Below are 24,202 nucleotides of genomic sequence, written 5' to 3' on the forward strand. Positions count from 1 at the left end.
AGAATTATTCCTCCCTTATCCATGTCCCCACGTTACACCAGTGCTAGTTCCTCATTTGACTCACCTGTGCATCATCACCACCTTCACCTGGGCACACAGTGGATGCCAATGCAACAACCAATTACTGACCACCTACCAAGTGGCACCTGCTATCTTCAGGGCTCAGGAGACAGAGTTTATAGGCAGTCCTTGCAATAATCAAGCTCACAGTATGTTGATCTGACATATAACTAAGCAGGGATCACTGTTGTAGCAGTATTAGTAGAAGATACTGATGAGTTTGCAGAATTTAAATGAAGAAAGTAAGAAATGCCACATGAGTGGGGTCAGTGACTACGCTGCTCAATTGTTATCACTCTGACACTTGGGAGTATTGCATATGAGGACATGACTACTTTTTATGGATTCAACCTCAAAAGGTCAGTGTATTTAAAACCAAACTCATTATTGGCTTCAGCCAACTCATCTCCCCAACCCTCCTCTTTTTCTCTGTAATAGCATTATGGTTTTCCATGAATCCAAGCTTGGAAGCTTTATAATCTTTGATTCCCCCAATTCCTTCATCTCTCATATCTAAAAGGTATTAATAGTTCTTTAGCATTTTTGGTTCTCCATTTCTGAGGCCATTAAATCAAACCATTAGTCCCCCAACTCTGGACTCTGTCTTCAGTCTTTCTCTTATTCCATCCATTTGTCAAAGAACCAAGAGAATGCTTTCTAAAAAACATTTCCCTAAAAATTTCTGTATTTATAAATGTAAAATAGTTTCCCCTAACTGTAAGTCCAATCTGGCCCTATCTTAGGTTTCTGCCATTATTCAGACATCTTATTCTCTTCCACATGTCATTTATATGCATCTTTCAGAAATGCCCTACGGATTATGTTGTATGTGGGAATGGTGATGGTTAATTTTATGTTTCAACTTGACTGGACCATGAGACCCCCAGATAACTGCCTTCACATTACTGAGGGTATGTCTGTGGGGATGTTTCCAAAAGATAGCAGCATTTGAATTGCTGGGCTGAATAAAGCAGATGGCCCTCCCCAATGTGGGTTAACATCATCCAACCATCCAATTATTCTGCTGAATAGAGCAGAAAGGTAAAAGAAGGTTGGATTAACTCTGCCTGACCATTGGGCTGGGACATCAATCTTGTCCTGCCCTCAGCACTTATTGGTTCTCAGGCCCTCAGACCAAGACTAGAATATATTCCGTTGGTTCTCCAGCTCTCAGGCCTTCAGACTATACCACTGGCTTTCCTCAGTCTCCATCTGGCAGATGGTAAATCAGGAGACTTCTTAGCCTCTAAAACTGCATGAGCTAATACCTTATAAAAAATTGCTTCGTGTGTGTGTGTGTGTGTGTGTGTGTTATATTTGCTTCTCTTTATTTGATTAATACAAGGGTGAATTAAAGAGATAATAATCACCAACAAAATGTACTTCTTAATTCTTCCTAGGATAATTCTTATGAAAAGTGAGCTCAAAATATCTGATAGTTCTTGGATTCAGTGCCAACCAACAAGAGTTAAAAATAATTGAACCAAATTTTGACAATATTGCCTTCCACTTTCTTCAAAAATACTGGGTTGATGTCATCTGGTCCCAGTGGTTTATTTATTATACACTTTGTCAATCAGGCTTTGAACAGCCAATGCATTTACCAATAGCAGATCTAAAACCTTTAAGCCATCTACTACTAAAGAAGAAAAATCTTCTTAACATTTTTCTAAGAAAAAAAGCACGTTTCAATTTGATGACATAAAGTTCTGAGACTTCCTGAACATTGCCATGAAATTTTTCAAGGCAAAGAAAATCAGGACTGTAAGGAGTCACATAAGGCCTTGGTCTATTCAGCTCTCCTAGAAAAATAAAAATGCCTTCAGCTAATTGACATTATTGATGCATTTTCCCAAGTTCCATTAAAATGGTACTGACTCTTTGGGAGCCACTTTCTATGTGAAATGCATCAGAAAATATTTCTTTACTGTTGTAAACATATAAAATATGTACTCACCAGCTTGATTCCAGTGACTACAATTCTAAGACTACAATGAGCCTGTCAAAACATTTACAGACTAAAAAGAAAAAAGATAAAAGCTCTAATTAATTCTAGAGCACTAACCTGACATAGCTGCAAATGCATCAGCCTTGGACTACACTCTTGTTGAGGCCATGAACCAGAAACTAGGAGGTGGGAAAAGATAAAAAATAAAAACAAAGAGACAGAGTCCAAAATAAGTGACAGAGAGAAAGAAAGGGAGACTGAGAAAAAGAGAAAGAAAGAGATGATTACTAGAGAGATATAGAAAAGAGATACACAGAGAGAAGCTTAAAAAATAAACACAAAGAGAAATAAAGAGGCAGAATCATAACTACAAGGAGAAATACCTAAATTTACTACCTCTACCTAAGTGCAATACTTATTATAACCTATTATTAATTATTGACCACATTTTTAAGATTCATTCACAATAACAATTATCAAAAAATCTATAGTTATTAACCAACAGTATTTTCTATCAGGAAAAAAGGCAGAGAGATTTGCTAGAGACGGGAGAGAGGAAGTGTTAAACTAGAATGGGGTGTTTATAAAAAAGGATACCTGATACAATCAGCCTACATTATTTCATCATCTAGTCTCCTGGGAACATTATCCACCCTTTCAGAATTTCAAAAGGAAAACCTCCTCCTAGAAGATTTTCCATAAAATTAAACACTGGGATTATCACTATGCTAGGGACTACACAAAAGCAAGTGAAAAAAAAACCTCATCCCTGTTTTTAAAAGCTTAGAAATAAAGAAGAAAGCAAAGGCAAAGACATATGACATAAAAACAAAAAACATATTTTTTAAAAGTAAAGAATTTACATTGTGGCGGGGCATGGTGGCTCATGCCTATAATTCCAGCACTTTGGGAGGCCAAGGTGGGTGGATCACAAGGTCAGGAGATCAAGACCATCCTGGCCATCCTGGCCATCTCTACTAAAAATACAAAAAAATTAGCTGGGCGTGGTGGCACATGCCTTTAGTCCCAGCTACTCAGGAGGCCGAGGCAGGAGAATCACTTGAACCCAGGAAGCAGAGGTTGCAGTAAGCCAAGTTTGTGCCACTGCATTCCAGCCTGGGCGACAGAGTTAGACTCCATCTCAAAGAAAGAAACAGAATTTTTATACTGCATATGCAAAAATCTAATTTAATGTCATAAAATGGTGGGTGAAAAGAGAACTGAATAAACATTGAAAGAGTAAAGAGAAATGGACTCCTTTATTCTTGAAGTAAATAATAAATTATCCAAATATCTATCTTAACCTCATGCCTCATAAGCAAGTGGATTTTTGTTTTTAAGATCAGATTCAGGTCAGCATGGTGGCTCACTCCTGTAATCCCAGCACTTTGGGAGGCCAAGGTGGGTGGATCACCTGAGGTCAGGAGTTCAAGACAAGCCTGGCCAACATGGCAAAACCCTATCTCTACCAAAAAATTCAAAAATTAGCTGGGTGTTGTGGTGCACACCTGTAATCCAAGCTACTCGGGAGGTTGAGGCTCGAAAATTGCTTTAACCTGGGAGTCAGAGGTTGCAGTGAACCAAGTTCATGCCACTGTACTCCAGCCAGGGTAACAGAGTGAGACCCTGTCTCCAAAAAAAAAAAAAAGATAAATTCTGAGTGTTCAGTTAGTTATATGCCTCAATTCTTAGTACAAAATCATTAGCCTATTCATGGCAAATCTCTTTGTCTTATTCGCTTTTTAAAAAACTACTTATTCTCTTCTATCCCCATTTCTCACTTCCCCCCATCATGTCCTAAGTAGAAAGCTCTTCTGAGATTTTTTTTATTGTATATCTTCTTGCAAAATATAAAATATTATTCTTTGTGCATGCAAAATTGTATGTGTGCATATACAATTGTATTATATATCATTCTATTTTTTTACTTTTTTTAACCCAGCTTTATGTTTATATGAGCCATTCATGTTGCAATACATATATTAATCTATTGCTTCCAATTGTCGTGTAATAGTCCTTGGAGGCATCTACCATGTTTCATCTGTCTACTCTTCCACATAGATCTTGCCCCCACAAATACTGCTATAATAATCATCCTTGAATATAACTTTAGGGATCTGCACAATAATTTCTCTGGAAAATACATCAGTAAAGTGAATTACTGGGTCATAGAATATGAAAATATATTTAATTTGGCTAGAGATTGTTCTCCAGAATGGCGGCACCATGCTTCACATCCACCAATCAGTGCATGAGGGTGCGTATGTCTTCACAGTTCTGCCACCACAACCCTGCAATAAAGTGATCTCATTGTTTTTAAAATTTGCATTGTACTTATTACTAATGAGTTGAACATTTCTTTACATACTTGCTAGCTTCCAGGCTTCCTCTTCTTTAAGTTGCCAATTCAGAACTTTTGCCCATTTTTCTATTAGGCCTACTGCATTTTTTCTTGTTGATTTCCAGTATTCTCTAGACCCACATATTAATTCCTTAACATTTTAGAGAGTGCTAATGTCTTCTCTCAGTTTAGCTTCTAATGGCTTTATTCATTGTATCCTTCACTGAATAGGAATTCTAAGTTCTGACACAATTAAATTCAGCAATATTTTTGTCTTTGGTTTATGCTTCTTAAGTCATGTTTGTGTTCATAGAAAATATATGTGGTGGCCTTATTCTTACAGAAACAGCCAAATGGAAAGTGGGAATACTTGAATGATATGGGCAAAATGATCTACCATGAGGCAAGGCAAAGAAGGAAGGCTACTTGTGGCAAGAACCTGCCATGTATTAGCAGTGTGACCTTGGACAAGATGCTGAACCTCCCAGAGCCTATCATTTGTAAAGCTGGAACAATCCCTATAATCATAGAAAAAGTAACATAAAAGAATCTGCACAACGACTAGACTAGAATAAACACTCAATAAATATAAATGCCTCTGCCTCCTACTTCCTCATTTCCATCCCTGACTTGATACAGAGAGAAGGAATTTGCAACCTCTGGCACTTTGTAGTTAGATCCATGAACTGATCCCATACCTCCAATTTTAAAGTATCATCTGTGGATACAGGCTGTCTAGAGCATTTCTGCTCATTCTCCAATTAGATATCAGACAAAGATTAAGCCCTAAAAAACAAAAGGAAAATGCTGTTTCCCTGATGAGATCAAAGGAAGAGATGAGGACAGATAGTGCAAATAACTAATTATCTGATGATGGGACTTTGCAGGTAAATTAGCTATTATAGCATCTCACTAACAAATGGACTGAACTTATTGGCTGTAGAATGTCGTCTTTTGCTGGAGGCGCTAGAGGCATGCAGGAAGGCTATTTTAGGTTCCTATAAGAGTTTGAAAATAAGTTTAGGGTGTAGCTTCCCAGACTGTCTTATCAGTGCTGCTTAAGTTTCCAGAAAGAATAGGCCATGGTGAACAACCTAATCATTATTTGATTGATGTTTATTCATCCTTTTCTTTCCCATCTGCTTTCACTGAGATGCCAACCAAGACTTCTTGTTATTTGGATATGACATGGACATAAAAGACCCATGAGAATCACACAGTGCTAAAAGAAGCTTGTTTCAGTGTGAAAAAAAAAGAGCTTTCAAATATCCTTTTTAAATTTGTGACCTTTTCACAATCCACTCATGATTTGACATGCAGACATCTAATATGCATCTATTACATAGCAGGCCCCAAGTCTAGTGCTACAGGAGATAAAAAGATAAATAAAGTGTGGCTTTTACCATGGAGGAGGTCACCATTTCTAAGAGGAGATAATCATGTGAACACTCAACTATAATACAATCTGATCATTGTATAAAACAAAGTGCTATAAGAGTAAGATGAAAGAACAATTAAATTTATTTGGGTTTGGGTTCCAGAAAGACTTCAAAAAAAATGAGTCTTTAAAAATGAGTATAAATTCTCCAAGCAGAGAGGGATTGGGTTGGGTTAAGGCTAGGATTAGGTTATGTTAGCCAAAGGTCCAAGAAGCAGCTTTTAAGGCAAGGGATATTCACATGTAGAGGGAAGAGCAGATAGATCCCATGTGGCTGAAGCACAAGGTGGTATTTAATGCCATGGAATTGCAGCATATCACTTAAGGAGGATGTTTATAAACAAAACATAAAAACCTTTGAAATGGCAGTGTTTAAAATGAGGTCTAGGGGCTGGGCATGGTGGCTTATGCATGTAATCCCAGCACTTTGGGAGGCCAAAGCAGGAAGATCACTTGAGCCCAGGAGTTTGAGTTCCAGACCAGCCTGGACAACATAGTGAAACCTCATCTCTACAAAACAATTTAAAAATTAGCCAGGTGTAGTGGCATGCACCTGTGGGCCCAAGTACTTGATAGGTTGAGATGGGAGGATTGCTTGAGCCTGGGAGGCTGAGGCTGCAGTGAACCATGACTGTGTTGCTGCACTCCAGCCTGGGCAACAGAGCAAGACCAAAAAAATAAAAATAAACATGAGGTCTAGGAAAGAGAAGCATATAAAACAGACAAAGGGAAAGGGTAGAAAAAATGAAGGCGAATCTACTTTAACTTATATGGCAAATGTGACAAACAGCCTAGAACAATTTACCTTAAACTCATCAGAATGCTCCTTGAGACATGCTCTTTCATGATTTTGCTCTATATTCCTTTTTATCCTATTAAATTCATTCTAATTCTATAACCACAGAGGACCACATGCTATTGATGATGTTACCTGTACTATATAACCAATGGCAATCTGTTCTTGTCTATTTATGCAAAAAAGTCCATATCATATTGTTGATTAAGGAACATAACGAGTATTGTGTTAGATATGGACACTTTGCAATCAATATCCATTCAAGTTCCTCAGAATGTGCTTTTCTGAGCTAAAAAGACTAAAAACCAAAGAACTACATTCCTGGGATTTTCTACAGCTAGAGTTCTAGAAGTAATTTAAGTGTTACCAATTTTTTGCACTTGAATAAGATCTGGAAAGCAGGAATTAGACAGAGGCTGTTTTCTGCTGTTTCAGAGACAAGCACCATTGTGAGAATCTCTAGATTTTCTGTGACAGCTTTCTGACAAAGGCCATTGCTTAATCTAGGAAAGGCAACAGCAATATTGGTAGCCTGGTTCCAAAGAATTATTCTCCAATTCATTTCTGAAAAGCTCAATTTAATGTCTGCATCATTAGCTTACCCAATGATTCTGTAAACCATTTAAAATCCTGTAAGATATCCATAGCTGGTTAAACCAGGTAGAGGAGATGCTAATTTCCACAGCTGAACATTAACTATCCAGTCAACTCTGCACATTGAGCTTAATTTAGTGCTCTCTACCTGTCCTTTCTCTCACTCCTATATTATTCCCAAAAAGAAAAGTCACGAAGTACACACACTTTGACATAAACAACCAGAAGTACCAATCCATATATGCAGCTCAAAATCCAACAATAGCTAGACTGAGATCTTAAGTTTGCAAGTACATATTCAAGAGCATGTCTAAAGAATTGTTTCTTAGAGCACTTTGATACGGGAGAGGGAGTGAAAAATTAGTCAAATTTGCTATTTTGTAGTCTCTTAACCACATTCTAGTCGTCCTCAAAAAACAAACATGCTTTAAAAAAATGAAAAAGGTGATATATCAATGCAAACCATCTTAATATCTTTTAAAATACTCGGTTTGAATCAAATAGGATAATCAATTAAAATTTGTGTGTAATGAATTATTATTCATCAATTAGAATATCATTAAAGCAATAAAAAATAGGCAAGAGATATGCTCAAATAATTTAAAGAAGAAAAATATGTTTCCAATAAACATATGAAAATATTAATCTGAACAATATGCAAAGGAATGCAAAGTAAAATAATATGAAAATATCACTTTTGGTCCATCAAATTGGCAAACATTAGGGAAAAAATACTCATGCAGGTGAAGGTGTAGGATTTTGAAGATACATTGCTAATAGAAGAGGTGTGTAAAATCTGGCAAACAATTTAAAGTAATATATCAAGAATATAAATGTGTCAATATGTACATTAATAATTTAAAGTAATATATAATTACATTGTATCATTAAAATATACATTGTATATAATGTTTATACATCTATTGTGTGAACATTTTAAAATGACTAAAACTATTAAGAGATAAAACAGCTTCTAAGAATTTTATTGGCATTTTTTACATCTATAGAAGCAGTTTCAAAACTAATTGTTGCTACTCTCCTACAACTTCATAGAATATACCAATGATTCCTCCTTTATATGTTATTAAAAACAAAAATATTCCTTTAAAAGTCTAAACTTCATTCTACATTAAAAGATTTTATAGCCATGCTATTTAAAAGAAGAGAAAAAGAGAAGAAAATAATCTAGTTTCCAATAACAAGGCTTTATATTAATTATTGCATATTTAAATATTGTTGCCATTAAAACTTATTTCAAAAGATAATTTACTAGTATGTGGTAAATGTTCATGATATATAAGATAAAAGGACACTAGCTATATGCAGTGTGAACACAATGTGTAAAATAAAATACATATGCATATAGAAATATCAGAAGGAAAAATAGAAATGATAGCAATGACTCTCTATAGAGGAAAATATCATTGATGGTGATATAATTTGGCTGTGTCCCCACCCAAAGCTCATCTTGAATTTCCATGTGTTTTGGGAGGGATCTGGTGAGAGGTAATTGAATCATGGGGGCAGACCTTCCTGTGCTGTTCTCGTGATAGTGAATAAGCCTCACAAGATCTCATCGTTTAAATAAACAGAGTTTCCCTGCACAAGCTCTCTTCTCTTGTCTGCCACCATGCGACACATGCCTTTTACCTTCCACCATGATTGTGAGGCTTCCCCAGCCAAGTGGAACTGTAAGTCTAGTAAACCTCTTTCTTTTGTAAATTGTACAGTCTTTGGTATGTTTTTATCAGCAGCATGAAAATGGAATAATACAGTAAATTGGTACCAGTAGAGTGTTGTGCTGCTGAAAAGATATCCAAAAATGTGGAAGCAACTTTGGAACTGGGTAACAGGCAGAGGTTGGAACCATAGGGAGGGCTCAGAAGAAGACAGGAAAATGTGGGAAAGTAGAGACTTGTTGAATGGTTTTAACCAAAATGTTGATAATAATATGGACAACGAAGTGCAGGCTGAGATGGTCTCAGATGAAGATGAGGAACTTGTTGGAGCAAAGGTGACTCTTGCTATGTTTAGCAAAGAGACTGGTGGCATTTTGCCCCTGCCCTAGAGATTTGTGGAACTTTGAACTTGAGAGAGATGATTTAGGGTATCTGGCAGAAGAAATTTCTAAGCAGCAAGGCAATCAAGACGTGACTTGAGTGCTGTTAAATGCATTCAGTTTTATAAGGGAAGCATAGCTTAAAAGTTTGGAAAATTTGCAGCCTGACAATGTGATAGAAAAAAAATCCTATTTTCTGAGGAGAAATCCAAGCTGGCTGCAGAAATTTGCATAAATAATGAGGAGCTGAATGTTAATGAGGAGCAGAATGTTAATCCCCAACACAATGAAGAAAATGCCTCCATGGCATGCCAGGGGTCTTCAAGGCAGCCCTTCCCATCACAGGCCTGAAGGCCTACAAGTAAAAAGTGGTTTTGTGGGTTGGGCCCAGGGTTCTCATGCTGTGTGCTGGCTCAGGACTCGGTGTCCTATGTCCCAGTCACTCCAGTTGTGGCTAAAAGAGGCCAATGTAGAGTTTAAACTGTGGCTTCAGAGGATGCGAGCCTCAAGCCTCAACAGTTTCCATGTGGTGTTGAGCTTGCAGTGCACAGGAGTAAAGAACTGGGGTTTGGGAACTCCACTTAAATTTCAGAGGATGTATGGAAATACCTGGATGTCCAGGCAGAAGTTTTCTGGAGGGGCAGGGCTCTCATGGAGAACCTCCACTAGGGCGGTGTGGCAGGGAAATGTGACGTCGGAGCCCCCACGCAGAGTCTGTACTGTGGCACCGCCTAGTAGAGCTATGAGAAGAGGGCCACCATCCTTCAGATCCCAGAATGATAGATCCAGTGACAGCTTGCACCATGTGCCTGAAAAAACTGCAGACACTCAACAGCAGCCCATGAAAGTAGCCTGGAGGGACACAGCTGCCCAAGACCACAGCAATACACTTTTTTCATCAGCTTGACCTGAAGGTGAGACATGGAGTTAGAGGAAGTCATTTTGGAGTTTTAAGATTTGACTGCCCTGCTGGGTTTCAGACTTGCATGAGGCCTGTAGCCCTTTTGTTTTGGCCAATTCCTCCCATTTGAAATGGCTGTATTTATCCAATGCCTGTACTCCCATTGTATCTAGAAAGTAACTAGCTTGCTTTTGATTTTACAGGCTCATAGATAGATGGGACTTGCCTTGTCTTGGATAAGACTTTAGACTGTGGACTTGTGAGCTATGCTGAAATGAGTTAAAATTTTGGCTGACTGTTGGAAAGGCATGATTGGTTCTGAAATGTGAGGACATGAGATTTGGGAGGGGCCAAGTCAGAATGACATGGTTTGACTGTGGCCCAACCCAACTCTCATCCTGAATTCCCACATGTTGTGGGAGGGACCCAGTGGGAGGCAACTGAATCATCGGGGCAGGTATTTCCCATGCTGTTCTCATGATAGTCAATAAGTCTCACAAGATCTCATGGTTTTAAAAAGAGGAGTTCCCTGCACAAGCTCTCATCTCTCATCTGCCACCATGTGAGATGTGCCTTTCACCTTCTGCCATGATTGTGAGGCCTCCCAAGCCACATGGGACTATAAGTCTAATAAAACTCTTTGCTTTGTAAATTGCCCAGTCTTGGGTATGTCTTTATAAGCAGTGTGAAAATGGATTAATACAGATGATTTTTATTATTTTTATACTTATGTACATGCTTTCTATAATAAGCAAGTATTAATTTTATAATCAGGAAAATTCTGAGTAAATAATGATGACCCAACAGCATCATCATTCAGTATGTATATAATTTGGCTGTGTCCCCACCTAAATCTTAGCAAGGGACTCAGTGGGAGGTAATTGCATTATGGGGGTGGTTACCCCTATGCTGTTCTCATAATAGTGAGTGAATTCTCACAAGATGGTTTTATAAGGATAAGGGGTTTTTCTCCCATTGCTCAGCACTCATTCTCCTTCCCTCTGCCCTGTTAAGAAGTGCCTTCTGTCATGGTTGTAAGTTTCCTGAGGCCTCCCCAGCCATGCAGAACTGTGAGTCAATTAAACCTCTTTTGTCTACAAATTATCCAGTCTCGGATATTTCTTCATAGCAGCATGAGAACAGACTAATACAATGTGGAAGAAGGCTTTATTTTAGTACGACTGAATAATACCCCATGGAAAGAACTACCTTAAAAATCCACTGTTCCTCAAACATTGAGTAACTACTATTTATTGAGTATGATGCTAGATGTTGAGAATACAGAAATGGATAAGACTTAGTCCAGGCCCCCAGGAGCCCTTTAACTAATATAAAACATACAATAAAACATAATGTAATATGGAATACAAACATAATAAAACATACACTAAAACATGATAAAAACATACAATCCTAAAATTTTGGCAAAGCCCTTTGTCTCAGTAGAAATGTCAGTCTCCACCAAGGATTAATAAATACTCAATGACCTGCTGTGTTGGGCTCACAGACCACAAACCATGAAGACCCAATGTTATGTCTGCTGGGAAAGAACCACATAGTCTGCCCAAGTTCCTCTTTCTTGCCCATATGTCAGCCTGTCCCAGATGTGACTGCTGATTCTCATTCTTTTACTTGGTCAATTCAAATCTGATATCTGCTATGTTACCTCATGATTGATTGGAGATTGTACTTTCTTCTCTCTTGTAAGTTTTGTCCTGTATCTCTTTGGACTTGGCCTGCTTGTATATCTGCCTTCTTCAAACTTTCTACAGAAAACTCACAGAGCTCTCAATCCTGCCATATGCCACATGGATAAACCAACATACATAATGTAATACTCAAGTCTAGAAGAGTGGGTAAACTAACATACATACTGTAATACTCAAGTCTAGAATTAAAAAGTTTAAAAATCTGGTTAAACAAGGAATCCAACTCCATCACATATACTTGGCAGAATCCAGCTCTTGTGAATTCTAGCTTCAGTGATCCCTTATGGATTCTTATAAAAATTACCCCTTCCAATCTAGAGGAGACCTTACAGATTCAAAATCCAACCATCTCTCATTTCACAGGTCACAAAATCAAGGCCATGATGATTAAATGTCAACCAAGGTAACACAACTAGTTAGTGGTGAGCCAAAGTGAGAAAACAGGTTTCCTGAGGGGCTAGAAGATGAGCTCTGTACCACTCTGCCAACTTTGCACTATCTCTGTGGGAATTTTCCACACCTGGTCCAGCCTAACCCTCGTCTCTTCAGAGCTTAAAATAGTCCAGTTGCAAGACAACTGTTTATCTACTTAAAGAGCCCCATGGAATGAGGGGTGGGCTGAAAGTGGAACTTGGAAAACCAGAATAGATTCTGGTGAGTAAAATTCATATCCCCTGGGTTTTGAAGGTCTCAGGAGCAATCAGTAACTTGGCTTAGTATTCAATACCAAGCAGATAGCCAGCAAAGAAGAGGCCCAGCTATAGAATGAGAAATGACTATGAGAAAGAAACGGGAATAAGAAAACTTTCTTTAAAAAACCATGCAGAAACCAATATATTCTGCTGTCACAGGACAGGTATCAACAGCTTTTGAAACAGATCTCCTTCAGCTAGATGGTTAAAAATAGTTATCTTATAAATGAAAACAACATTAAAATATTTGTATGCGAAGCAACATAGTCTAATAACTAAAAGCACAAACTCTGGAGTTTGATAGTTTTTCATCTCCAAACATGGCCCCTTACTAGTTGTGCAACCCTTGGTAAACTACATAACCTCTTGGAGTCTGGTTTTCTCATCTGAAAAAAAAAAATTGCTAATCCTTTTCGGATAATTGGACAATTAAGAGTTTAAAAGGAAGGATTTAAGTTGGTGTCTAACATAGATAAGCATTTAACAGAAGGAAACTGAAGAAACCCCCTGACTAACACTATAGAACCCAAGCTAATGAGCTCCCTAATACCTTGGGAAATTCTACCACCCATTCGTGCACCCATACAGAGATCAAAACTGACTATCCCAGGGACTCTTCCAGAATGGCAGCATGAGTAATTAAGCAGATCTTCACCCCACAAAATATTTAGTGGGAAAAATTATTTTTAAAAATAATTTAATGTCTCTCAAAACTGTCCTAAAGGCATAAAGCAAAGGACAACATTCATTCAAGAAAATTTACCAAGTCTGTTGGTGGGAGGGAAATTAGTTCAAGACGGTGGAAGACAGTGTGGCAACTCCTCAAGGACCTAGAAATAGAAATTCCATTTGACTCAGCAATCCAATTACTGGGTATACATCCAAAGGATTATAAATCATTCTACTATAAGGACACATGCACATGAATGTTCATTGCAGCACTATGCACAAAAGCAAAGACTTGGAACCAACCCAAATGCCCATCAATGATAGACTGGACAGGGAAAATGTGGCACATATGCACCATGGAATATTAAGCAGCCATCAAAAATGATGAGTTTGTGTCCTTTGTAGGGACATGGATGAACCTGGAAACCATCATTCTCAGCAAACTGACACAAGAACAGAAAATCAAACACCACATGTTCTCACTCATAGGTGGGTGTTGAACAATGAGAACACATGGACACAGGGAGGGGAACATCACACACTGGGGTCTGTCGGGGGGAAATAGGGGAGGGACAGCGGGGGGTGGGGAGTTGGGGAGAGATACCATGGGGAGAAATGCCAGATATAGGTGAAGGGGAGGAAGGCAGCAAATCACACTGCCACGTGTGTACCTATGCAATAATCTTGCATGTTCTTCACATGTACCCAAAACCTAAAATGCAATAAAAAAAATAAAATAAAATAAAATAAAAAAGAAAATTTACCAAGTTTTGACAAGAACAGTAAGAGTCTGTGACATCTGGGCCATGACCTGCTTTCCTCTCACCCCCAGCTCCATGTTATCGAAACTCTACTATAGGTACTCTATTTCTGAGCAAGTGGAGACAAGAACATGAGAGCTTTCTTGTTACCCAATTCTCAGTTTAGGTTTAGGGCTATGGTTTCACCTTTAGAAGGACTGGCTACCAGCGTTTCTCATTCTCCAACTCCATTACCTTGTGGTAGAACCTCTGCTCTAGTCAAAAAAGGCCTAGAAGACTGAGGCGCCATTCCTCTATCTAAGTCCTACTCATGGAGTTTCCACCCTCCACCTTAAGTGTAGTCATCAAGAATACTAAGATTCTGATCATCCCTTTCTCAGTTCACTCATAGGCAGTGATCCCACACTAGGAGCTGCTAACCAACAAGGCTGAGATCTACCTCCTCCCTTCTTATCATCCACTAGGGATATCACTCTGGGTGAAACTGAGCAGTGATGCCACCATCACTGCATCTAGCTCCCACACAGTAGCATGAAGACTCTCCCAGGGGAAGACAGGAGCCATAAGGATGAAGAGCTCCACAGTTCTTATTGATGTTAGTGACTTTATCTAGTGCAGAGAATGGAGGATTCCCTGACTAAGGATGTTGCTGAAAATAATGGAGAGCTTGGTGAAGAACAATTAAGGAGGTGCTGGTAGCTTCATGATACTGCTAGCAACAAGCAAAATGTTAGAACAGCCATAGCTTTAACAGAAAGAGCCAAAGAAAGAAAGAACCAAGAAGGGCCTGGGATCCCAGTAAACCCCAGGGGTTGAAAAGCTACACACAAAGAACTGGCTAAAGGAACCTAAGTATAACCTAAGTATAACCAATAAGTGGCTTATGCAGACCTATAGGTGACTCATAGGGCACCAAACTAAAAGAAAAAAAAAATAAGAAAAAATCAAAACAACCTAAAGAGGAACATCAGAAGCTGAATACTGTAGGAGAAAAAGACATTACAGAGTTAGTATGGTCAAGCAATTAAACAAATGAATGACCAAGTAATGGATGGGGGAAAGGGAGGAAGAAGAATCAGTATCCAGAGTTGCCATAAAATATTATTTAAAATATTCAGGTTTTCTGTTTTTAAAACTATGGCATAAAACAATACAATAAATTGTAACCCATACACAAGAAAACAAGAAGTAGGCAGTAGAAATTGTCTTTTAAGGGGCCCAGATGTAGGATATAGCAAACACTTCAAAGCAGCTATTATTAAAATATTCAAAGAACTAAAAGAAACCATACTTAAAGAACTAAATACAGATATGATGACAACATCTCATCAAAAGAAGAATATCAATAAAGACACAGAAATTATTTTTTTAAAAAGACCAAAGAGAAGCTCTGGAGTTTAAAAGTATAGTAACTAAAAAGACAAATTCAGTATAGAGGCTCAATAGTAGCTTTAAGCTAATAGAAGAAAGAATCTGTAAGCTTGATGATAATTGATAGAGGTTATACAATCTAAAGAACAAAGAAAAAAAGAATAAAGTAAAATGAGCAAAGTCTAAGAGAAATGTGGGACATTATTAAATCACCAATACACTGTAAATGGAAGTACCAGAAGGAGAGGAAAAAGAAAAAAGGGAAGAAAAAAAATTGTAGAAATAACAGCTGAAAATTTCTCAAATTTGATGAAAAACTTAAATCTATACATCCAAGAAAGTCAACAACCTCCAAATAAGAGGAGGGTAAAAATATACATACCTAGATACATTAGAGTCAAAATAATCAAAACTAAAAATGAAAAGAAAATCTTGAAAGCAATAAAGAAGACATGACTCATCACATACAAGGAAACCTCCAAAACAGTAACAGCTGACATCTCATCAAAAACAATGGAGTCCAAACTGGACATGGTGGCTCAGGCCTATAATCCCAGCACTTTGGGAAGCCTAGGCAGGCAGATCACTTGAAGTCAGGAGTTCGAGACCAGCCTGGCCAAAATGGTGAAAATCCATCTCTACTAAAAACACAAATATTAGCTGGGCATGGTGGTGCATGCCTGTAATCCCAGATACTTGAGAGGCTGCGGCAGGAGAATCACTTGAACCAGGGAAGTGGAGTCTGCAGTGAGTTGAGATCGTGCCATTGCACTCCAGCCTGGGCAACAAAAGTGAAACTCCTTCTCAAAAAAAAAAAAAAAAAAAAAAAAAGAAATAAAAGAAAACACCAGAAGGCCATGGGATGGATGATGTATTCAAACTGCTGAAAGTAAAAGAAAAGAAAAGAAAACAAACCTGTCAACCAAGAATCTCATGTCCAGTAAAACTACCTTTCAAAACTGAAGGTTAAAAAGATAAAGATGCATAAAGGCATAGAGAATTTGCTGCTAGAAAAAAACTAAACAAGGTTTTCTGTCTGAAAGCAAGTGACAGCAGTGATTTGGACCCCTATCCTTACAAACATAAAAAAATTATAAGAAATACTATAAATAACCGTATATCAACAAATTACAGTGACTTAGCTAAAACAGATATGTTTCTCAAGACACCAACTACTAAAACTGACTTAAGAAGAAACTAAAAATCTGATTAGACAAGTAAAGAAATATAATTAATAATTAAAAATCTTCCCACAAAGAAAAGCCTGAATGAGATGGCCTCACTGGTGAATTCTACCAGAAATTTAAAGAATTAACATCAGTCATTTGTAATCTCTTCCAAAGAATGGAAAGTGAGGTGTTATTTTGCCACTGATTTCATAAGGCCAGTCTTACCCTGATACAAAAAAAAAAAAAAGACATTACAGTAAAGTGAAACTACAAGCCAATATCCCTAAGACTATAAATACAAAACTAAGCAAAATACTACCAAACTGAATTAAACACCACATAAAATAGATTATGTATAATAATCAAGTGGGATTTATCCTAGTAACGCAAGGTTTAACATCTGAAAATCAATTAATATAATGCACTCAATTAAAGGAGAAAGAATAGCCTTTCCAACAAATGAAGCTGAGACAACTGAATGGCCACATTTAAAAAAAGAAAGCCGAAGCCTTATCTTATGCCATATACAGAAATTAATGCAATTAATTCACAGATATAAATGTAAGAATGGCAGCCATAAAATTCTTAGAAGAAAATACAGTAGTTAATGTTTGTGACGATGGTGTAGGCAAAGGTTTGCTATGACACCAAAAGCACAGGCAACAAAAGAAGTAAATTAGTTGGACTAAATCAAAACTTGAATATTTCTGTAGCAAATATTACCATCAAGAAAGAGGAAAGACAATCCTCAGAATGGGAGAGAACATTAGTAAATTAAATATATGTAAAGGGACTTGTATATACAATACATAAAAAAGCTTTTAAAACTCTATAATAAAAAACTAATAGTCCAATTAAAAACAGGGCAATGAATTTGAATACACATTTCTCCAAAGAAGATAAACAAATGGTGAGTAACAACATGACAGGATGCTCAACATCACTTGTCATTAGGGAAATGCAAATCAAAACCACAATGAGATACCACTCTACACCCACTAGAATAGCTATAACCAAGAAGACAGATAATAACAAGTGTTGGCAAGTATATGGAAAAATTATACTATATTGTCAGTGGGAACATAAAACTGTGCAGTCACAAAACAGTTTGGCAATACCTCATAAAGTTAAACATAAAGCTGGTATATGACTCAGCAATTCTACCTCTGGGTATATATCCAAGAGAAATGAAAACAAATATTCACATGAAAACCTTGTGATTGCATGTTTATAGCAGCGCTATTCATAATATCTAAAAGGCAAAAACAATCTCAATGTCCATCAACTGATGAAAGGATAAATAAAATGTGATACATCCATAAAATGGAATATTATTCAGCAATAAAAAGACTGGAATATGAAAACATGATACAACATAGATGAACCTGGAAAACAGTATGCTACATGAAAAAAAAAAACATTCAGGAAAGACCATATAGTATATTATTCATGTAAAATGCCCAGGATAAGTAAATTCGTAAAGACAGAAAGCAGATTAGTGGTTTCCTAGGGCTGGGACATAGGTAGACTGGAGAATGACAGCAAATGGTCACAGAGTTTCTTTTTGTGGTGATGAAAATGTTCTACAGTTAGAATGTGGTGGCTACACAACTCTGTGAATACACTAAAAATCACTTGTACATTCTAAATGAGTGAACATTGTAGTATGTGAATTATATTTTGATAAATAACGTTTTAAACTGACAATCTACTTCTCCACTGGGCCTTTCACTTGGCACTCAAGAAAGCCAAAAGAATAGAAATTCGTTCTTCTGCCACCGGAAATTAGCCCACAAATATTCAAGGCGAACTGATAGCTCCCTGATGACTGGTTATACATCTCTGATCTGGGCATTTACTGTACATTATCTGATAAAGATGATCCAGGGTGCTTATAAGTAAAGGAAGAACTCAATCTTGGATAATTCCTTTCATTAGAAGCCTCAGGTTCTATAAAAATAATTAAATCAATTCAGAGTACAAAGTTGTATTCTCTATTTCATTAATTATAAGAAATTATCTACTCTAAGACCACTTGGAAGAAGTCATAGTTTTTGTATCCTGTTTATATATATTTCAATTCTCTACAGAGGGATGCTAATGCTTCACTAGATAGTAATTACAGACTGATAGGGCTGATAAGTATCATGGACCAGTGGCTATGGATCCTACATTTAAAAAGTGATCCAACATGATCAGTTTCCTTTCAGAAAAGAAACAAGTAAAAACTGCGAGGACAAAAAAGGGTAGAGAACTCATTAAGCCAATGGAATAGAAAATTATCCAAATTATAATATATGAATCATGCATATCATACTCAATTACACCAAGTGACATGATATTAGTTTTATAAAATACAAATCAAACTGAAAAGACAATACCTTCTGGAGGAGTCCCAATGCTGCTGCCAAGACCCAGCATGGCTATCTTATGAGTTCTTGGCTCCAGCATCACAGCAGATTCTTCTCCCCTCTCCCAGTGGGGTATTCTCACTGGCTCCAGGTGAACATTCTCCAGCCCATCTCGCTGTAGGTTTTGGTACATAATTTGGATGGCTTTTTCTAGGTTCTTGGAGCCACTCAGTCTGGGTCCAACAGTATCAACCAGAAGAGCCAATCGCTCATAGGATCTGTTCTGGGCTTTACCATAAACAGCAAGGTTGATGATTGCTTTAGCAGTATCTCCATAGCTAGCTATTTCTTCTTTTACTTCTTGAAAAGTCCTCTTAGAGACGCCATTCTTATATATAGGTTTGCCAGAGCACAGGGATAAAAGATGAACAACACCAAAATATGCGAAGATAAGGAACTTCATTTTTTTCCAGTTTGTGTTCTTGTTATGATAATCTACATAAATAAGAAACATTATGTTTTAGGGGAAAAGAATCTCACAACTATGTGCCCATAACCCAGGGATTGCTTTCCAAGCAGCATTCCCCTTCTCTTCCCAACCTCTGCCCAACATCCACCATCAAATCAGGCACCATAACTCCAAGGAATGGACAAGTAAAGAGGCAATGATTGACCTTCCTTAAAACTGTAAAATCACATGTTACCTATAATCCTGTTTAAAATATGCTAAAAGGATAAATCAAGAAAAGAGCTGGGAAGGAGAAAGAATTGGTGGTAGCAGTGATAGAGCTAAGACAGTGTTACCTGCAGTATGGTCTCCTAAATAGAATATAATCCAAATGGATGTCCATGCTCCCTCTGCCAGATGTGTTCTCTCCTCTTTGCCTGTCAGACTTACCCATTGAGGGCCTCTCAGCTGTCATCTTTTCTCAATACTTTTACTAATCCCCCCTTCAGAAAAATAATTGCTTCTTCATCTGTACTTGAAAAGTACTTTATGCTTATGTTCAAAAGATACTTATTAAAAGCCACTATATGCCAGAAAATGTGGTATATTTTTAAAATGAAGAAGGCTAAACTACTGCAAAAAGCAGGCAATTAATCAAAAGACTGGGCTTTGTTACCACTTGACTGTTTGATATCTGCCACCTACATAATAAATATAATAATAACAGGAAGCATTTATATAGCACATGCTATGTATCAGACCTTGTGCTAAGTATGCTACATTCATTAGTGCTTTAATCCTCACAACAACTCTATGAGGTAGTTTATTATTACCTTTATTTTACAAATGAGGAAACTGGGGCACCAAGAGATTAAGCAATTTGCCAAAGACACATGAAGGCTTTCTAGCTCTAAAGTCCATGTTTTAACCAGTGCTACTCAAAGCATGGTTTGTGGGCCAATGCCAGTCCACAAACTGTTTTTCACTAATACACGATAGGTAAATACAGAGATTAAAAGTAAATGTAATCAGTGCTGTCCAATATAGTAATCAATTATCTCACATGGTCACTTCAGTTTAAATTAACTAAAATTAAATCAAACTAAGGATTAATTTTCTCAGTCACAATAGCCACATTTCAAGTACTCAATAGCTACATGTGGCTAAGGCTATAATATTGTGCAGCATAAACAGAACACTCCTATCATGACAGAAAGTTCTATTGGCTAGCACTAGTTTAGATACTTTTATATAAACTGTATGTCTGCTATAATTTGAATGTCTGTCACCTCCAAAACTCATGTTGAAATGTAATTGCCTTTGTGACGGTATTATAAGGTTGGACTTTCAAAAGGTATTCAGGGCATGAGGGCTCTGCCTTCATGAATAAGCTAATGTCGTTATTGCAGGGGGGGTGGTTTGTGCCTCCTTTGATCTCTCTCATCCCCTCTTTGCCCTGCTTCTGTGTGATACCTTCTGCCATGTTATGATGTGGCAAGATGACCCACACCAAATATGGCCCCTCTATCTTGGACTGTTTAGCCTCCATAAACATGAGCCAATAAATTTTCATTCTTTATAAATTACTCTGTAGTATTCTGTTAAAGTAACACACACACACACACACACACACACACACACACACACAAATTGGTACCAGAGAGGTGGGTTGCCATAACAAATAACTAAAAAATGTGGAAGCGTCTTTGAAATTGAGTAATGGGGAGAGGCCAGAATAATTTGGAAGAGCAGACTAGAAAATGCCTAGATTACAATGAATGGAGTATTAAGGGCAATTCTGGGAAGGGCTCAGAAGAAGGGATAAGCTAAGAGAAAGTCTGGAACTTCTTAGCGATTACTTGAGCAATTCTTCTTAGAGACTCAATACCTGAATACTGATAGAAATATGGACAGTACAGGCAATTCTGATGAAGTCTCAGATGAAAATGAAGACCAATGTATTGGAAGCTGTAGTAGAGGCCATCTTTGTTATTAAGGGGCAAAGAACTTGGCTGAAGTGTATCATGCCTGAGGTCTTTAACAGAAGGCAGAATTTAAGAGTGATGAACTAGATTATCTGATGGAAGAAATTTCTAAGCAAAATACTGAAGGAGTTATGTGGCTTCTTTTAAATGTATATAATAGAATATGAGAGGAAATAATTTAAAGATAGAATTTATAATTTAAAAAGAAACAGAACATAAAGATTATGAAAATTCATAGCCTGGCCAAATAAAGAATAAAAATGTGTGTTTAGGAGTGCAAAGAAAGGGTATGGCCAAGGAACCATTTGCTAAAAAGATTCATATAGATAGAAAAGAACTAGGTGCTATTCATCAAGACAATGAGAAAATGACCCCAAAAGCACTTCAGGGATCTTTGAGGCAAGCTAAAATCTTGAGGGCAAAGTTTCCAAAGAGGTATCCAGGGGACCTCAGAATTCACTGTCCTGCACCTCCCCAAATATCTGTTCCCCACATTCTGGTGCAGTGCCCTTAAGCAGCTCCAGCCATGGCTTGAGCAGGCACATGTGCAGCTAAGGTCTCTGCTCCTGAGTGCACAAGCAGTAAGTCTTGGTGGTATCCACATGGTGCCAATTCTGCAGGTACACAGAGTTCACAAGCTGTGGAGGCATGGCTACCTTCACCTAGATTTTAAATAATGTATCAGACAGACTGGGAATTCAGGTAGAAATCTACTGCAGGGGCAGAGCTGCCACAGACAGTCCCCACTAAAACAATGTCTAGTGAAGCTGCAGGGGGAGAACCGCCCCTGAGACTCCTGAACTGTAGAGACACCAGCATGCAAAGCCAACCTGGGAGAGCTGTAAGCATGAGACTCCAACCATCAAGAAAAGCTACAGGTGCAGGGATCTCCAAATCCTTGGGGGCCCAACCCCTGCCCCAGTGTGTATAGAAAACAGGGCAGCATGGAGGCAAAGAAAATTATTTCTGAGCCTTAAGATTTACTGTTGTTGGCCCTGTTGGGTTTTGGACTTCCTTAGAACCAGTTATCCCTTTCTTGCCTATTTATCCACTTTGGAATGGGAATGTCTATGCTATACCTGTCTATGCTATACCTATCATTGTATTGTGGAAATAGATAACTTATAATTTCACAGGCTCACAACTGGAGGGCAGTTTGTCTCAGAATGAATTGTGTTGCATTTTACCTGTATCAGATTTAGATAAAACTTTGGACTTAGGACTTTCGAGTTGGTGCTGGAAGGAATTAAGACTTTGGAGCTATTGGGATGAAATAAACGTGTTTTGTATGTAAAAAAAAAACATGACGGGGGAATACTATGGGTTTAACCTTTGTCGCTCCAAATTCATGTTGAAATTTAATTGCTATTATAATGGTCTTGAAAGATGGGACTTTTAAGAGGTGTTTAGATCATGATGGTTTTGCTCTCATAAATAGACAAATGCCATTATTGAGGGAATGATTTCTTTATCATGGGAGTGAATTTACCCCCTCTTGCTTTTCTCTCTCCCTCTCTTGCCCTTCCACCATGTAATACCTTTTACAAAGTTTTGATGCAGCTAAAAGGCCCTCACCAGATGTGGCCCCTCAATCTTGGACTTTCTAGCCTCTAGAATTATAAACCAATAAATTTCTGTTAGTTATAAACTATCCAGTCTGTGGTATTCTGTTATGGCAGCACAAAATAAACTACGACAACATCTGTCAAATTTAATGATTAAAAAATAGTGCTTCTCTTTGTATGTCTTTTTAATTTCACTTTTCTAATTTGTTATTTTGCAAAAGCATTAGTCTGTAACAAATTCAAAGTTTTCAAAACTGTTGCTTCACCACAGATAATATGAGAAGCACAATCGTAAACAACTAAATTATAAGAAAACATTCTAAAATAAGCCAGCATGCAAAGCTTTTAAAAATATGACTTCGACAACTACTCCAACCTTGTCTATCCTCCTTTCCATCTAGAGCGCACACATTTTCATTCTCATTCTCTTTCTCTCTCTGACACAGACATGCACATACATACTTTGCTAAGCTTATATATATTGAGCCCTTGAAATGTGTCTAGTCCAAATTGGTATGTTTTAGACTGAGAGCAGTGGCTCATGCCTGTAATCCCAGCACTTTGGGAGACTGAGGCAGGAAGACCAGCCTGGGCAATATAGTGAGATCCAGTCTCTAAAAAAAAAAAAGGAAGAAGAAGAAGAAAAAGAAAGAACAGAAAAGAAAGAAGACAAATTGAAATGTTTCATAAGTGTAAAATATTCACCTGATTTGATTTTAAAGACTTAAGTTGAAAAAACATAAATATTTCAGATATACTGCGTTAAATAAAATGTGTCATCATTGATTTTACCTGTCTCTCTTTATTTTGTAATATAGCTATTAGAAAAATTTTAATTGCATATTTGTGTTCATATTTACATTGGATGAGAATGCTATAGCTGCATTGAACTTGCAGTTCTTCAAATGTGCAGGCTCTTTCATAACTCTGGGTCTTTACATATGTTCATTCTCTTTTAATTTCAAGACCCTTCTGCTCACCTCTTCCCCTTCACCTGGCAAATCCTCCACTTATTTTTTAATGAAAATGATTTAAAAACCACCTCTTCTGTAACGGCTCACTAAACAACACCTCAGAGTTATCTGCACCATCTTCTGTGCTTCTACCATAATTAACTATGTTATCAGATAATATGTTTGTTTATAAATCTGTCTTCCCTACTATCAAAGTCAAGTAGGGTAAATTACTCACCTCTGCACCTTCATTTGTTATACTCAAATATAGGCACTCAATACATTTTTATTTAATAAATAAATGAGCTTTTAATCTCTCTAAGTCTTAGCTTCCCTAGGGTAAAAGAATGCTGGCCTTGCCTCCTTCACGGCTAAGCTGTAAGAGTAAAAAG

General features: G+C 37.5%; 1 protein-coding gene across 1 annotated transcript in view; it reads right to left on the minus strand.

Annotated features, from left to right (window-relative positions):
* Positions 1–24,202, minus strand: part of CPQ (carboxypeptidase Q) — a 495,642-nt gene that overhangs the window by 357,160 nt on the left and 114,280 nt on the right. The window contains exon 2 of the mRNA XM_032245652.1: positions 18,890–19,354. Coding sequence (XP_032101543.1) covers positions 18,890–19,322 — 433 coding nt within the window. The 5' untranslated portion in view covers positions 19,323–19,354. The remainder of the gene's footprint in view (positions 1–18,889; positions 19,355–24,202) is intronic.

Source organism: Sapajus apella, unplaced genomic scaffold, assembly GCF_009761245.1.
Source record: "Sapajus apella isolate SASKATOON/1434 unplaced genomic scaffold, GSC_monkey_1.0 scaffold3, whole genome shotgun sequence".
Classification (NCBI taxonomy): Eukaryota; Metazoa; Chordata; class Mammalia; order Primates; family Cebidae; genus Sapajus; species Sapajus apella.